This window comes from Vicugna pacos, chromosome 34 (genome assembly GCF_048564905.1).
Source record: "Vicugna pacos chromosome 34, VicPac4, whole genome shotgun sequence".
NCBI classification, from domain to species: Eukaryota; Metazoa; Chordata; class Mammalia; order Artiodactyla; family Camelidae; genus Vicugna; species Vicugna pacos.
This window is the reverse complement of record NC_133020.1, coordinates 21,616,687-21,632,903: the sequence shown is the minus strand read 5'-3', so window position 1 is coordinate 21,632,903 and position 16,217 is coordinate 21,616,687. Positions and strand designations below refer to the sequence as shown.

Genomic DNA, 16,217 nt, shown 5'->3' with positions numbered 1-16,217 from the left:
GAAGAGACTCCGGACTTGGGGCCTGGGTCTGTCTTCGCATTTCACCCGATGGGCAAGCAGGGACAGTTGGGCTGAAGTGCAGGGGCCCAGCCTCCCCGGCTCTGCAACCCCACCCCTCCTGCCTCCAGGAAAGGCCTTCCAGCCCATGCCCCTGCCCTCACAACCAGAGTCCCAGCACGCAGGACAGGGCCGGGGCAAGCCGAGGGGCACCTCCTGGTCCTTAACTCCTCCTGGACCAGCAGTAAACTCAGTGCCACCAGCAGGGGATGTTCTCACAGCACTCAAAGAGGGTGGCTGTCTTTTCATTAAACATTCAGGGTATTTGTCTCAATTGCAGGGAAATCCAGGCATGGCAAAGCTCAAATGGGATCAGACGTGAGACTTCCCAGTGATTGGTCACATTTCTGTCGTGGGGTTACAAGGGAGGGGAAGATATTTTAAAAATCAAAATGCTCTGTTCTCAGAAACGTGATATTCTGACATAATTATAAGGCTGTAGAATCACAGGGCTTAACACTTCGGGAAGGCTGGCCAGTTCTGCAGAGAGCCCACATCCCAGGCTGGGAAGCTCTGCTCGCGGGGTCGGAGCGTGAGGGATGGGGCGGGAACACCAGAGGCAGGTCTCTCCTCCCTGAGGCCCCGAATACCTCAGTATCTGGTCTTTGCCTCACGCCCCACCCCCTCAGTACCACCCAAGGCTCTTCATCCTCACTCACCTGCTCAGGTCTGTTTCTGGGGACAGAACCCCACTCCTCAGCTAGGGGTCACCCTTCCCCTCCTGTCCCGATCCCCAGCCTGCTGCCTTCATCCAGGTCTTCATCAATAGGGCCCCTTCATTTCCAGTCTTTCCCCTGCCGACAAATCCATCTCCTCTGTTTTCACTCACAGTCAAAATTCCTGGAAGAGCAGTCCACCCTGCACGCTCAGCAGTCACCCGAACCGTCCCGCAAGGTCCCCGATGAACCACGCCGTCAAATCCAGGGGGCTGCGCCCAGGCCCCGTCTCCCCTCCCACCACCCCATCCGATGGTGCTGACAGCGAGGACCCCGGCGCTCCAGGACCTTGCAGCAGTAAGGCCCTCCTCCACCTCCCTGACCCCTTGGCTCTGTCTGCTGTTTCACCTGCTTCCTGACCTTTAAACACGAGGCTCCTTCCTCAGTCCTACGTCATCCCCCTCCCCTCTGTTCTCTCTCCCAAGTAATTCCATCCATTTCCACAGCTTCAAATATCACCTTAAATGCACTCTAATTCTGTGTGTATGCTGAGTAACCTCCATCAGCTCTCCAAATCCGCCCCCTACCCTTCCTCCCAGACAGCCCCACCCACCCAGACAGCCCTCCCCACCCAGACAGCCCCGCCCACCCAGACAGCCCTCCCCACCCAGACAGCCCCGCCCACCCAGACAGTCCTCCCCACCCAGACAGCCCCACCCACCCAGACAGTCCTCCCCACCCAGACAGCCCCGCCCACCTAGACAGCGGGCTTCCTTGCCTTCTAGCTTTTGTTGAGAAGTCCTTCCCTCTCCCGCCTGGACTGTGATGGCAGCACCGGAAGTGCCCCCGCCTGTCGCCTTAGCGCCCCCGTTCAACCTGACCTTCTGGAAGAGTGGCTGCGGTCACACCATTCCGTTGCTCGAACACTCCAGCCAGCATCCTGCTGCCAACGGAACACGATGCGAACACCTGCTCCCCTTTCCTGCCTTGTCTCCACTTCTCCCGCGCGACCTGTGCGCTAGTCAGACTCAACTCGCTACCCTCTAAAATCCAGTGCACACGCCTGTCAGTCCATCATTTCTACTGGGGATGCGCCCCTCCTCCTCGACCTCAGTCCAGCCGGCCGTCACATAGCCTGTCTCCATTTGCTCGCCTGACCACATCGCCTCCTTCTTCAACCTGCAGCCTTTCATCTTCCCTCCTTGTAACATCAGGTGCGTTCTGCCCGTTGCCACCGTCATGGGTGTCCGTGTGTCCATCTGAGCCCCTGCTAGACTGCACGCTCCCCAAAGGGAGGGATAACTCAGGGGCTGTAACGCAGAAGGCCTCCTGGAGTCCAGAGACCTTGTGAGCAGCCCGCCTCACAGGCAGATGCTCATAGCATGGTGAGGGTGAGCGTCGTCCCCATTCTGGGAGGGGAGGACCAGCTTAGGGTTGTTTTCATCACAACTGGCATGAGTGTCCCCATTTTCAGGGCATTTCACAGTCAATTTATCCTGAAAAAAGGCTCCGTACCTCCTGGTCTTTCAGACAGCTGGGCACAGGTCAAAATGTTTGCCTTTTAAATAACTGAAAAAGAGTCACAGGATCTCATCCACTGCAGACCAAACATGACATCTGAGCCACTGTAATCCCCTCTGGAGTGCAGCCTGGATCCCCGGGAGGTCTGGGCAGCCCAGCGTGGTGACAGAGGCTCGACCTTGGAGAGACGCAGGGCAACGCTGCAGCTCTGGACAGACGCCCAGACACACCTGTGAGCAGGACCAGGGAGGGGACGGGAAGGCGGAGCCCAAGAGAGGGGCTTTACTAGCAGTTGGATTGAACTAAATGTGTCGGCAGGAAGGTGAGGACTGAACTTGGAGGACTGAAGGTGGAGACCTTCAGTATCTTTGGAGCAGAGGCTGCATCAGCCACTGCTCATCAGACGGCAGCTGCTGGGTTGTTAAACACCTGATTAGAGTTAAAATTCAGATACAGGCACCAGGAGCTCAGAGAAGACCTCATTACTGCCACCATGGATTTTCCTAACACCATATCCCCATCCACACCGGATTCCAACGCAAGGCAAGGGGCTCTCATAACTAAAAAACCAGCAATTCCACGCCTAGGAATACACCCTAAAGAACAGGAAACAAGGGCTCAAACAGACACCCATGTGCTAATATCCACAGGAGCATTATTCCCAGCAGCCAAAAGGTGGAAACAGCCCACGTGTCCATCAGTCGATGGACAGATAAGCAGAATGTGGTTGGTTCACACAATGGAATATTATTCAACAACGAAAAAGAATGAAGTTCTGACACCCATGACACAACACAGAGGAAACCTGAAAACACTGTGCAAAGCGAAACAAGCCAGACACAGAAGGACAAATACTGTATGATTCTACTTATATGAAGCACCTAGAATGGGCAAACTCAGAGACGGAAAGTAGATTAGGTGTTACTGGAAGCTGGGGAGAGGGAGGAATGGGGAGTCATTACTTTGAGGTTGCAGAGTTTCTGTTTGGAGTAAAGAAAGAGGTCTGGAAATAGTGCGGTGGTGGTTGGTCAACACTGTGAATATACTTAATGCCACTGAATTGTATACTTAAGAATGGTTAAAATGGAAAATTTCGTGACAGCATTTTATAATAAAAGTTTTTAAAAAGGTAATAATTGAAGAAGATAAAGAAGATATGGTATATATACATACAATGGTATATATGTGGGATGGAATATTACTCCGCCATAAAAAAGAATGAAATAATGCCATTTACAGCAACATGGATGGAGCTAGAGATTGTCACGCAAAGCGAAGTAAGTCAGACAAAGACAATTATCATATGATATCACTTATACATGGAATCAAAAAAAGATACAAATGAACTTATTTACAAAGTAGAAATAGACTCACTGATGTAGGGAAAAAACTGTGGTTACGGAAGGGGAAAGGAGAGGGAGGGGTAAAGCAGGAGTTTGGGATTAGCAGGTACAAACTACTATAGATAAAATAAACAAGGTCTTCTGTCGAGCGCAGGGAACTACATTCAATACCTTGTAATAACCTGTAATGGAGAAGAACATATACACACACAGACCTGACGGAATCACTGTACTGCGCCCCTGAAGCTAACACAACGCTGCCAATCAACCATACTTCAATTTAAAAAAGAGTCATAGCTCACATCTTCAGCTGTCCGTAGGTGTGGCTTACAGACTTAGCTTCAGGGAGAGACGGTGAGAGGAAATAAACCTTAAAACCACTTTTCACGTAACTGAAAGCACTTGATCTCACCTCCAAACGACACCCGGGTCCCTGACCAACCTCATGGGCTTCCCTTCAGCTGCATCCTGTACCACGTGGGCCACTGGTCCTGTGGACCACTGGTCACATGGGCCACTGGTCATGTGGATCGTCATGACAAGCCTTGATCTGAATGCAGGGGATGTGCAGCCCACAGGGGACGACACGGGTGCGCCCAATGACGAAACTACCCTCACCGTCAAGGACACCTGAGAATCCACAGTCAGATGTGGCTGCAGGGGCCGGAGGGGCAGTGGACTGCCAGTGAGGGGGGATGACTGTGTGCAGGCACCGGACAGCGGTGATGGTGGCACAACCCTACAAACACGCTGAAAATCACCGAACTGTGCACTTGAAAGGTATGGCAAGGTATCTTTTCCAGTAAGTGGATAACGTCTCCACAGAGACGTTCTCTAAAGATAAGCAAGTGCAGTCCAGGGGCTCAGCTGTCCCCAGACGCGTCAGAGTCTTGCAGGGCTGAGAGCGCCCATTCTCCCGGAGGAGGTTACGGGGCAGACTCTCCAAGAACGTGGTGGGGCCGGCCACGCCCCGACACGGTCATCTCCAAGGCAAGACTGGACAGATTGAGGTCCCCCTTGAAGGTCTGCACAGGGATCAGAAGGCCCAGGCAGGAACCTCGGGAACAAACCAACAAACAGCTCGGGAAGCGGACGGCGAGGGACAGGTGTGGAGCCACCACAGAGCCACCCAAGCCGGTCCCGCGAGGCTGGCTCGAGGTCGCTCTCCCTCGGCACCACGCAGAGAGAGGACACCAAGAACACATGCTCGGAAAGTCTGACCGACCTGCGTGTAATTCCCGCTCCAGCGCCGTCCAGGTGACCTTGGCCATGTTCCTCAAGCCCTCGGGTCCTACGTTTCCTCATGTGAAAAATGTCATTAATGCCCACCCCCAGGATGGGTGTCAGGACGAAACGACACCAAGTGGGTGACGTCCCACTCGATAAGTGGCGCTCTGATCCTGCCCCGTTCCACAAACAGCAGACGGCGGGTGTTCCGCTGCAATACAGGTTATTTTTACAGCTAAAGCTGAGCACATGGATGGCCCCGCAGATCACAGGACCAGAGGCGGGGGTGCAGGTGGGGTGGGGGAAGCAAGGCGCCAACTGAACCTCTCCTCTCCCAGCACCCTTTCTGAGGACGAGATTAGTTTTGCTTTGGGAAGCTAAAGGCTAGCCTGTCACTTAAGATGTGACATTCAAGCCCTCTCCTATTTTGAGAAGTGTCTCCAGACTCTGTACGGAACCGCTCCTTCCATCTACAAACCTCCAGCACTTTTGCTATATATATATATTTTTTAAATGAGTTTATTTTCTGAAGCCGAGGTTTACACTGAAGCAAAGTTTTCATTGCCAGGCAGTCTGTCCTCCTGTACCGAGGAGCGCTGTTTAGGTTTGGGGAATTCGTGTTGGAAAGAGAAGACATGTTTTTCTGTCCAGGCAGTAACCTTCCTGCTCTCCGTGGCCCTATCTTTAAATATTGGGACCCTCAGAGGACTCCTGGCCGGGCTGGAAGGCAGAACCGTGGAGCGTGGGCGGCAGGCAGGAGCCCGGTGCCGTGGCTGTGGGACTGTGGTCATGGCAGGTGGGCCGCCGCCAGGCTGGGGAAGCCCCGCCCCCCAGGTCCAGACGGTCCCACCATCCCGGGATCCCACTGGCTCGGGGTGGTCGACGCTTATCAAGGAAAATCAAAACACCAGGCCTCTCCCGACAGGTTTTCCTTCTTCTGATTACTCAGTATCAGCCAAACCCACTCTGTCTCTCTCCACTTCACATCCCCATCCCTGGAATTTTGAATAATGCCATCTATCCATCGCCACCTACAAAACTGTCTGGATGCTTTGGAAGTTGTTTCGGAGCATAACTTTCCCAAACTCCGGCATCTTGTCCTCCACTAAGAAAGCTGCCGTCCTCACGCACGGTGACGTCCCGTCCCCCTGCTCGGAGCCTCAGGCTGCCCAATGAGGCCAATGGCCTGAGGGCTACTGTCTCCGTCTTACAGATGAAACCATCAGAGCTGACGCCGTCAGGACTCAGAGAAAGACCCCGAGTCAAAGGGTGTGGCCCACGTCACTTTCTGGGGGCAGCCTTCCTTACTTGTGTTTTTCTCTTTCTTCTCCTTTTGCTAACTGACATCTCTGCAAGGTTTTAGCCCAACATGGATGATTTTGGAAGGAAAAAATATATATAAATGACTGAACATGACACAATGGTTACAAAGTAAGTAGAGCTTAATTGAGTAATCAAGTCAACATTTCTCAACATTCCTGCCCACAGGCAAAGCAGAGAGGAACATTCATTTACTGTCTGGGCTTTGGCTCGCTTCTCCAAAGGACAGGAGACAGGATTATTCTATTTTCCTTTCAGTGAGGTTCTAGCGGGCGGCACCAGGCATGGCCGAGTGAATGAAAGGAAACCCCTGTTGGCAAATGCGAGCTTGAATATTTCATGAAATTACAGCAACACTGTGCTCTGAGATGGTGGCTTCCTCCGGGGACCTCAGAGGCCACACTTCTGAGGGTGAGTCGGGCTCATTCCTGGTCTGTAAGCTAGAGACCAGGTCAGCCCAAAGGCCTTCCGGGTTCTGGGAGCCTCACGCCAGACCACGACGGCCCTGGGGGTGGTGGAAAAGTCAGAGGCAGGCCCGAGGGGATGCCCTCCCGTGCGGAGTTTAACCTCTCCTAACTTAAATGTCTCCCGGGAAGAGCGGGGGTCCTAGGGCTGCATCCCCAACCGGGAAGCAGGGGCCCTGACCTCCAGCTCAGTGGGCTCCAGCAGCGGCAGCCTGCCCGCCACAGCTCCCACCCTGCCCTGTGGTTCCGGCCTGTGCCTCTCGCCAGGCCGGCCGGCCGGCAGCCAAGCCGGCCAGTCCACAAACGAGCCCCAAGCCCTCACCAAGGGACCCCGACAGCACAGCCTGGCCTCCGCCCCAGGGCGCAGCAAGGAAGCCAGCAAATGAAGAGGCTTGGAGGTGCGTCCGTCTGCGGACGGACCAGGGATCTGAGTTTTGTGGGAGTTTCTTGCGGACACGTATGAACTTTGACTCTGAGGACTAAGAAATGTCTAAGCCTTTCCAGTGAGAGAGCCCCCAGACCCTGTCTCCAAATCGAGTGTCTCAGAAATAGCTTGTACCTGAGGTTCCTTCACCCACAAAACGTTCTGATCCTAGAAAGTGAGCTCCCAAAGAGACGTGCGTTTATCCTGTCTGCCTGACAGCCCTCAGAGGGCGTGGTCTAGGGCCGCCCCCCCCCCCCGCACACTCACTCACACACGCGCGCGCACACACACACACATGCGCGGTACGGCACCAGAGGCTGTCGTGAGGCGGCCGTGTTGCGGAGAGCTGGCCGGGCTCTGGGGGAAGGGCTGTGGGTCTGGGGTTCTGGCCGCAGCCCCTGCGTTGCCTCTGTTCAAACCAGATCAACTGTCCCCTTGGCTCCCTGGGGGTCTGGGAGGCGAGGCCTCTTCAACGTGTTTGCCTCCTGAGCTGCAGGCCCAACTGCGCTGCTTCTGACCCTCAGACCCCCACTTCAATCAGTTCAGGTCCACGAGCAGTAACTATGCCCCAGATCCTCCCCCAGACACCCCCCGGGAGCTGGGCTCTCCTGCGGCCCCCAGAGGCCCGGCCCCCGCACAGCTCTGCCCTCCCGGGTCCGGCCCCACAGTGCCCACACCTAGAACGCAGAGAGGCCCCAAGGTCCCCAGGCTCCTGGCACCCTCAGCCCCTTCCTGCCCAAAGCAGCTGCCTCAGAGAAGGCGGTGGAGGGGAGGGACCGGGGCTGGCGGGGTGTATGCAGGCGGCCGTGTTTGCCCGGGTCCAGGTCCGGCTCTGAGCCCCGACACCACCCCTGGGACCCGAGCCCTGGACCCGCCTCCTTCAGTTTGTCCCACGATGGCCTTGGGGCAGGGTGGGGCGGGGTGTCCCAGCACCCGGCCTTGGAACTGCGCTGCGAGCACTCCGTCGTCCCAGAGGGACCCGGTCACTTCAACTTGCTTTGCACGGTATCTGACCCCGAGGTTCCGGTAAACAGGTGTTTACCGAATTATCTCAATAATGACAGCCATGGCTGGAGTGCTGTTTCATTATCAGGATGTTTGGCACTTACGTCACTGAACACTTAGCACCTGGTACTTGGCAGAGCCGTTCCCGCGCCCTCCTCCTCAGAGCCCACCCTCAGCTGAGGCGACAGTGAGGACGGGTCCAGAAACAGACTGAACCAGCGTGACTCTCTCGCTCATGAGTCTTGTTCATCTCCAGGTGTTTCCCCGAACAATCTATCAGCTCCGTCTGGTCCAGATTGGAAAATAAAATTGTCTCCTGATTTCGAGTGTCAGGCACTGATTCCAGAGTCCCTGTGAGGAACAGGGGGCCCCACCGGTGGACAGGTCACCTCTGTGTGACAGACAGCTGGACACAGCAGGAAGGGCCTGCAGCAGCTCCCCACCACCCTCAGCGTGGCAGCCAGGGTCCTCAGACCCCCGGGAACTCATCCCAGCGACGGAGAGCCCCGAGCAAAGAGAGGACAGAAAACACCGGGAGCTGGGAAACCACCGAAACTCAGAACAAACCTCAGCTCCCTCCCACCCACCTGGGTCTCCCGCGCGCTTCTGCCGCGACCCGGCCGCCAGCCAGGCTCGTCAGCAGAGACCGGCTGTGACGTGCGCCCAGCTGCTCTGTGCTCTCCCCCCAATAAAGTTAGGGACACGTCCTCTCGCCTCTGAGATGACGAGGTCTGCCACGTGACAGACCAGGCTTCCAGCCCCCGCGCTTCAGGCCAGCCCCACCCTGGCCTGGGACCTCCGGCCCCTCGGGTCACCAGACACGGTGGTCGCCAGGGAGGAACGGCCGTCACAAGTGCAGCTGGGCGGGACGCTGCCCGCACTGCAGGACAGCGGAGGGCCGGGGTGAGGGGGGGCAGTCCAAGGTGGGTGCACTACTGGAGAGAGGGCTGGCGGTGGCCGGGACCCCCAGGCATGTGTGTGCGGGGTGCTCAGGTCTGTGGGGGTCTCTGCCCTGGGACAGGCACACGGAAGAGTCCCAGCAGCAAGACGTGCCCTCCAGAGCCCCTGTCCCCTCCCCGCCAGGGCCCGTCCTGACTCCCAGGCCCTGGGGTGCCACCTCCTGGAGGAGGCAGGAACCACACCTGCTCTGGTCTGGGGGCTGCGCTGACCCTGGGCCAGGGCCCTGGGGACAGCAGAGCCAGTGCTGGGTGGTGGGAAAATAGGTCAGCAGGGTCTCAGACCCCCACCCAGGCTGCTCCTGGGTCTCCTTCCACATTCGTCCTACACCCAGAAAAACCCACCTGGGGCAGCTTTAAGGCACAGAGGAAACTGAAGGAAGGGTCCCAAGTCATCACCGAGACCCAGGGGCCAGCAGCTCGCCACCTCCTCGCAAAGCCCTGTGCCCGCAGCACCGACCTGTGGAGAACCATTCACCCAGCGCGAGGCACTGACGGGGTCCAGAAGCCTCCGGGGGCACCACCAGGGCTCCTGTCTGCTGCCACCGGGTCCCCAAAGGGCACGGGGCTCTGTGTAATCTATTTAAAATAGCTTTCCCTTATTCGGGGGGGTGTGTGCACATTTAAATACTGTTAGCGTGTGCTCCCTGGAAATGATGAATAATTGATTCTTGTAATGCATTCTATTGTGTAGTGTCCTGACCCACTGGAAAGTACCTGAACAGCGCTAGGAATGGCATCTGGAACCTCGGGAGCCCTCTTCCTCTGGCCTCCTCCACGCGGAGTCCAAGAAAGAGGGGCCAGTGTCACACTCCCTCCAGCCCGCACCAGCGAGGTGCACGCAGCCGTGTCCTCTGACCACTGATCGTCACTACCATTACTTTATTACGCTGATTGCGGCTCTGCTGTGTTGCTGGTAGTGCTTTGAAAAGAAAAGCACAGTGTGTCTTCCAGTCTGGGAACATGTTTCCCCCTCTGCCTTGTCTCCAGCAGATAAGGGACATTCTGATGTTTTATTTGTTAAATGGTTGACTATTAAGAAACTCATTTGCTAGCTGGAGCCTGCAATGGAAAATCAGCCCCGAAAAGTGGGAGGCTGGCGTGGGACCAGAGCAGACCGGGTGCTGGAGGTGAGGAGAGGCTGGAGAGGCCAGAGAGTCGCTCCCAGCCTGAACCCGAGGTCAGGAGCCAGCCCTCGGGAACCTGTGGGCTGCTCCAACCGGCCAACCCCCGGTCTCCATGCCCTGACCCTACACACACACACACACACACAAAACACACACGCCCCACGAAAAAGCTGGGGGGAAAGGGCCGAGGCATGAATGCCTCAGAGTCTGTCTGGAGAAGAATGTAACCCCCGCCGTCGCCACCTTCTTCCCCTCTCTGCTCTCGTCCGCACCATCCAAGCTGCTCACTGGCTCCTCGCCCCCCGCTGTCCCTGAAACCCTGACCCCCAGCTAGGTTTCCTCACCCCTTTAGTTATGGAGGCCCAGCAGCCCCTTCCTGGTACATGTTCCCGCTCTTCTAGGTCCTCCCTTCCCCACCTCCATCCCCCTCCTCCCCTCCCGCCCCCAGAACGCCCACGGGGGGGGGGGGGCGGAGACGGGATCCTGGTGCTCCTTCACCGAAAAATGCATCCAGGAAAGGAGGCAAAACTGCTCCCGTGAATTATATAATCACTGCAGCTCAAAGAAGGGAGAGAGCTGGAATTCAGGTTGCCATAGCGTTTGCTGGCGTGCCGCGGGGAAGGCAGGCAGAGCTCCCGGCCGCGCTCACTCTCTGCCTTTCCCTCCATCTTCCTCACAGACTCGCCAGGGCCCGCCAAGGCTCCTACTCTGAACGTAGCCTGCTCCCTGCGTTCACGTGTGGGGAGGGGGTGCTGGGGTACAAAGGGGCCAAAGGAGGGAAGGAAGGAGTGAAGAAGGGTTTGTCCTGCATGGAGAGGCCTTGTGGACTGTCTGAAATTATCACCATGTGAACAATGATTGTGACCACCGTCCACGGCCATCATCAGTGGCAGTGAGGACGCAGCCCCCGGGGGTTCCTCTTCAAGGCTGCCTGAACTGAGCCGAGAGCCAGGAGGGGAGAGACCCACCCCCTCTTCACAGACATCAGCCTTTCTTTTGTGTCTCCTTGCCTCCCTCCTGATCCATCCACTACTCCAGCAGGAGGGGTACAGGGAGCAGGTGAGGGGTGGGGCACAGGGTGGAGAAATCCTGAGACAGAAGCTGCCCCCGTGACTCCAAAGCCCCGACTCACTCTAGAACCCACGACCCTTGACACAATTCTTTCCTCCAAAAGAGGCCAAAATCCCCTCACTGCCACCCAGGCTGGAAATCAGTTTCAGGACGGATGGAGACCAGGCAGGGAGGCTGCCTGGCGGCCTCTGGCTCTAAAGGGTAGGAGCTTGTCTGCTAACGGTGGGGATGGGGGCAAAGGAAGTAGGAGGCTGGAGAGAAGAGGCAGGGGGCTGCCCCTCCGCCAGGCCGGTCCTCCCAGGAGCACTGGAGTGCCCAGGAAGCAGCAGGACCCACAGCGACAGGTATTGAGAAGGAAGAGGTGAGAAGGAGGAGTGTAAACAGGGAGGCCTGGGAAACTGGAGGGAGAAAAGGAAGCGCCAGAGACAGAGAAAGCCATGGGGGAAGCAGAGACCAAGCCGGAGGCAGCCACACTCCAGCAGGACTGTCCCTCCACACTCCATCCTGACCGTAATTGCCCAGCAGTGCCGAAAAATAATAACTTGTTAATATGGGGGGGGGCGGGGGCGGTGAGGGAGAAAGTTTCCAGGAAGTGGGGAGTTGCCGGAAAGCCTTTTCCCCTCGCAGGGGGAGCTGCAGACACTTGATGCCAAGGATGGAGGTGCTGGGAAAACACTGGGCGACACTGTGAGCTGCGTGAGCTCGGCACACCCTTTTATTATTGCCTGAAAACCTGAAAAAGCAGAGCCCACACACCGCCCGAATCCTAACCGCTGACAACCTCAGGTGCTAGCCCACATGTGGGTGCGAATAGGAACACACGGGGCGTGGGCGCGCTGGGGGTCAGTGGCAGCGGAGAGGTGGGTGGGTGTAGAGAGCCGGGGGAGAGGGGCACAGAGAGAGAGAGATGGGGGGACGGCCACGGGGAGAGGGCGAGAGGCAGAGGGGAAAGGAGAGGCGCCCAGACTCTCGGCGGCACGCCGGCCGCCACCCGCCACCTGGAGCGCGCGGCCCGGGCAGGGGCGCCAAGCAGGGGCGCCGGCCGTCCTGGTGCGGGTGCGCGCGCGCGCTCCCAGCCGCGCCCCGGGCGAGGCGAGGACCCCGGCCCGCCGGGCCGGGGCGCCGCTGGCCGGGCCGCTGGGCTCTCCCGGCAAGCGCGAGCAAGCGAGGCCGGAGCAGGCACTTGGGAACTTTTCCCCTCGCCTGGCATTTCTCCGGACGCACGGCTCGGGGGCCGCGGGCGCGGGCGGGGGAGGGGCGGGGATTTTCCGCTCGGGCTCCGCGCGGTTCGGCCCGGGTCCCGCGGGCTCCCGGCTGCTCGGGGAGAAGGACGCGCGGCGGGGACCAGCCGGGGCCGCGGGGCGCGCGGGCGAGCCGGTGAGGCTGGCAGGCGCGGCGGCAGGGTCCAGCCTTACCTTGGTGGTTTTCCTCTGGGATGTACATCCTCGTGTTCTCATTGACCATGGAGCAAGAATTGTTTTAGGAGGAGACGAAGCCAACAAAGAGGAATGTCAAACACCCCCAGGCGGGTCTGCGCTAATCCCTCCTCCGAGGCCGGCGGCTTCCGTGCAAAATTCGAGGGAGCCGTGGATCTGCAGTATCTCTTCCTCCCTTCTGATGATTACCTGATTCCCATTATGGCATCAAACACCCAAAACTGATCCTTTCCACTACTGCCTCCTTCAGAGAAATTGTAATGCATCCTCAGCACATCCGGGCCCCTTCCAAGAATTCAGCACCGCACCTCTGGCGGCCACAGCATTTGAAAAAATAAATGGAGAGGCTGAGCGGGAGGCGGGAGGGGGAGAGGGGAGCACCGACCCCAGGACGGGAGGAGCCCGCCGGCCGCCGGCCCGAACCGTCTCCGCCCGCTCTCGGCGCGTCCTCCCCGGCCCTGCTCCGCGTTTTCTGCCCAAAGGTCCAGCGAGTCCCGAGGGCGAGGAGGCAGGAAGGCGCCGCCGCTCCGGGCCGCGCCGCGCGCCGCTCTGGCAGGAGCTGTTTCTGCAGAGGCGGCGAGAGGGAGCCGCGGGCAGGAGCGCGGAGCGCGGCGCTCACCCCGCGGCCCGCCGCCCCGCCCGCCCGCCCGGCGCGCCCCAGGCGGACGCGCTGAACGCTTCCAGATGTGGCGGCGGCGCGCGGGGCCGGGCGCACGGCGCGGGGCGCGCGGCGCCGACTTGGGCCTGGCCTGGGCCCCCACTCGCCCCGCCGCCCGCGCCTCGGCCCACATGCCGCCCAGACACACCCCTCGCGCCCCGCCCCGGCCCCCACGGCGGCCGGCGAGGCCTCGGGCGCGCAATGCCAGGAGGGGCTCCGATCCGCCCACCTAGAGTGTCTGCAGCTCGGGCCGCCGAGCAAAACGGCAGGACGAGCCGTGCCCCCGCGCCTGGGTCTGATCGATCCATGACTATCGGAGCGGCTGCACGAGTGGCGTGGAGAGGCGAGGGTGGGCAGGGGCGAGGGCAGAGAGAGAGGGCCCGAGAGGCGGAGCCTCGTGGCAAGGCAGTGGTGCCCAGATGTCTGAGCAGATTAATAGACCCGGGGCTTCTTAATTCCTCGGAGGCAGCCGAGCACGTGTGCTGCTAGGTTATCCTTACCTTCCCTTAATTATTCCTGCCACTCCGGCGGGAATCTATTGAGCGCCGCTCCTTCCCGGAGCGGCGAGCCTTTCTCCCCATCACTCGGGCCGCCGATGAAGGTCCATGGCACCCCCTGCAGGCCCGGGCTCCTGACAGCGGGGCTGCCTGAGCCCTGGCAGGGGCCCTTGCAGCTCCTCCACCTTCCTGCCCGCAGAGCCCCAGCACCGGCCCCTGCACCCACGCCCTGGGCGAGCCCGTCCATCCCCTCGGCAGTGGGCAACTGCCCACACCAGATTCGTGTCTCCAGCGCAGACCTCCCTTCTCCATCGCCAGGCTGCGCAGCCAACTCAGCCTGCACCCTGGGCTTGCAGGGACATCTCACACCTGCCAGGCCCAAACGCCAGGTTCCTCATTTTCTGTGCAAAACCTGCTCCTCGGTAGCCTCCCCATCTCAGCTGGTGGGGCCAAAAGCCTGGGTCGTTCACGACTCCTTTCTCTCGTGTTCACCGCTGGGCCTTTGGGAAACCCGGAAAAAACTTGGAAGTGACCACTGCTCAGCTCCCCTCCTGCCCCCTGCCCCAGGCCTGAGCCAGCAGCATCTTCGGCTGGGTTTCCACAGAGGCTGGCATCCCCGGTCCCCCTCCCCTCCTTTAATTGATCTCCATACAACTGTCAGACGACCCACCTGAAGGATAACGTCACAGCAGCCCCACAGGGCTCCCCAGTTCACGCAGTAAAAGCTGGGGCCTCTGAGCAGCCTCCAGGGACCCACGCAAATGGCATGTGCAGCTCTCCTTGGGTCCTCTCCACTCTCCCCCGCTTGCTCCAGTCACACCAGCTCCATGCTGGCCCCAGGCTCTCCAGTACCCCCCCAACACTGGAGCCCTTCGCTCTGACTGTCCCCACTGCCTGCGACATTCTTCCCTCAGACAGGCACCTAGTGAACTCCCTCACTTTCCTCAAGACTTTGCTCAAACCTCACTTTCTCAGTGAGGTTCACCCTGACCACCATACTTGGTACCGTCGGCCCTCAGGATCTGCGGGTTGTGAAATCGCAGGTGGATCCCCAGTTGGTTGAATCCGCGGATGCGGAACGGCAGATACAGGGGCCAACAAAGTGACACCATTTTATAAAGGGACTTGAGCATCCAAGGATTTTGGTGTGCGCAGAGGTCCTGCAACCAACCCCCATGAGCATCGAGGGGCAGCTACTCCTGAACCCGCCCGGCTGCACCCCACCGCCCTCAGCCTCCCTTCCCTTCTTTTGCCCTGTTATTAACCCCTGCCTAGCGTGCCATGTAGTCTGCTTACTCATTGATTGTACCGTTCATGGCCTGTGTCGCCCATTGAGATGTAAATCCCATGAGGGCAGGGATGGCTGGCCGTTTTTTGCTCGTCCGTGTACCTCAAGTGTACAGAACAACGTCTGGCAGAGGGTACTCAATAAACAGGAGTGGAGCGAATGGATGAATGAACACGCACCTGAGATGGTTTCAGGAGCCCCGCAACTCACTGCATCGAAACGCCTCCGCAGCCCCTGGTTGATGTCTAGAACTCACGGCTCCAGCTCCATCGTCTCAGCCAAAACGCAGAAGCCCTGCGAGGGGCATTAAGCCTAAGCGTCATCTTCGTTCTGCTGTGAGCAGTGGTCTAGATGCTGTTGGTTACAGGAGAAACGTAGCCTCTGCGCCGTTTTGGTGTGCTCGCACTCGATTTTCAAGCTGACAGAGAACATCAGGGTGGCGCAAACCCAGATACCTGCTCCGTTTCGCGTTTGGGCCCACAGGCCTGTGCTCCAGAGCCCTGGGCGCCTGAGCGTCCACACTCACGCTGCACCTGGCCTGGCGCCCCTTCACCCACAGGATGAACAGCGGCTAACGCCGCTGAGGGGGCCGCGCTGGGGCGGGTGTCTGACCGCGTTGCCTCACGGAATCCTCGTCGCAAGGAGGGGCTGGCGTTACTGTTGATTATCACCCCCACTTCACAGACGCGGAAACTGGTGCTTGGGGATTTAATTTACACGTCCAGACTCATCCACTGGTAAACGGTGGAGCCTGGACTTAGCCCAGGAGGGTCTGACTCCACACACGTCGGCCGGCACCGTGACCCTGCCCGCGGAGAGGGCGGGCTTGGGGAGGGCCGGAGTAGAGCCGTGTAGGACGGTGAAGCGGTTGCGGAGAGCGCCTTGGGGAATTCACTGGGCTTCGGATTCCGGAGAGTGGAGTGCACGTGTGCTGGGGGCTCGTGCGGGGTTTACAGGCAGGCTTTTCTAAAGGTAGGCGCTGTGTAAACCTAGCAAGTAAATATTACCTTCATGCCTCTGTAGTTCCATTTTTCACTTCTCTTTTCAGCTGTGAAATGTGTTCTTTCCCTTCCAGAAAAAGGTATTTCCTAAATATTTGGTCTTGCAACGTGCACCCATATCTCGGCTTCTGACTTTGGAACTCAGCCCTCGGTGCACCCTTTCCAG

General features: G+C 58.7%; 1 protein-coding gene across 1 annotated transcript in view; it reads right to left on the bottom strand.

The window, feature by feature from the left end:
* The window catches only part of CACNA1C (calcium voltage-gated channel subunit alpha1 C), a 360,468-nt gene extending 347,341 nt beyond the window's left edge, over positions 1–13,127 (bottom strand). Inside the window, exon 1 of the mRNA XM_072954550.1 lies at positions 12,587–13,127. Within this exon, the coding sequence (XP_072810651.1) occupies positions 12,587–12,635 (49 nt within the window). The 5' untranslated portion in view covers positions 12,636–13,127. The remainder of the gene's footprint in view (positions 1–12,586) is intronic.
* Between the last annotated feature and the right edge of the window lie 3,090 nt (positions 13,128–16,217).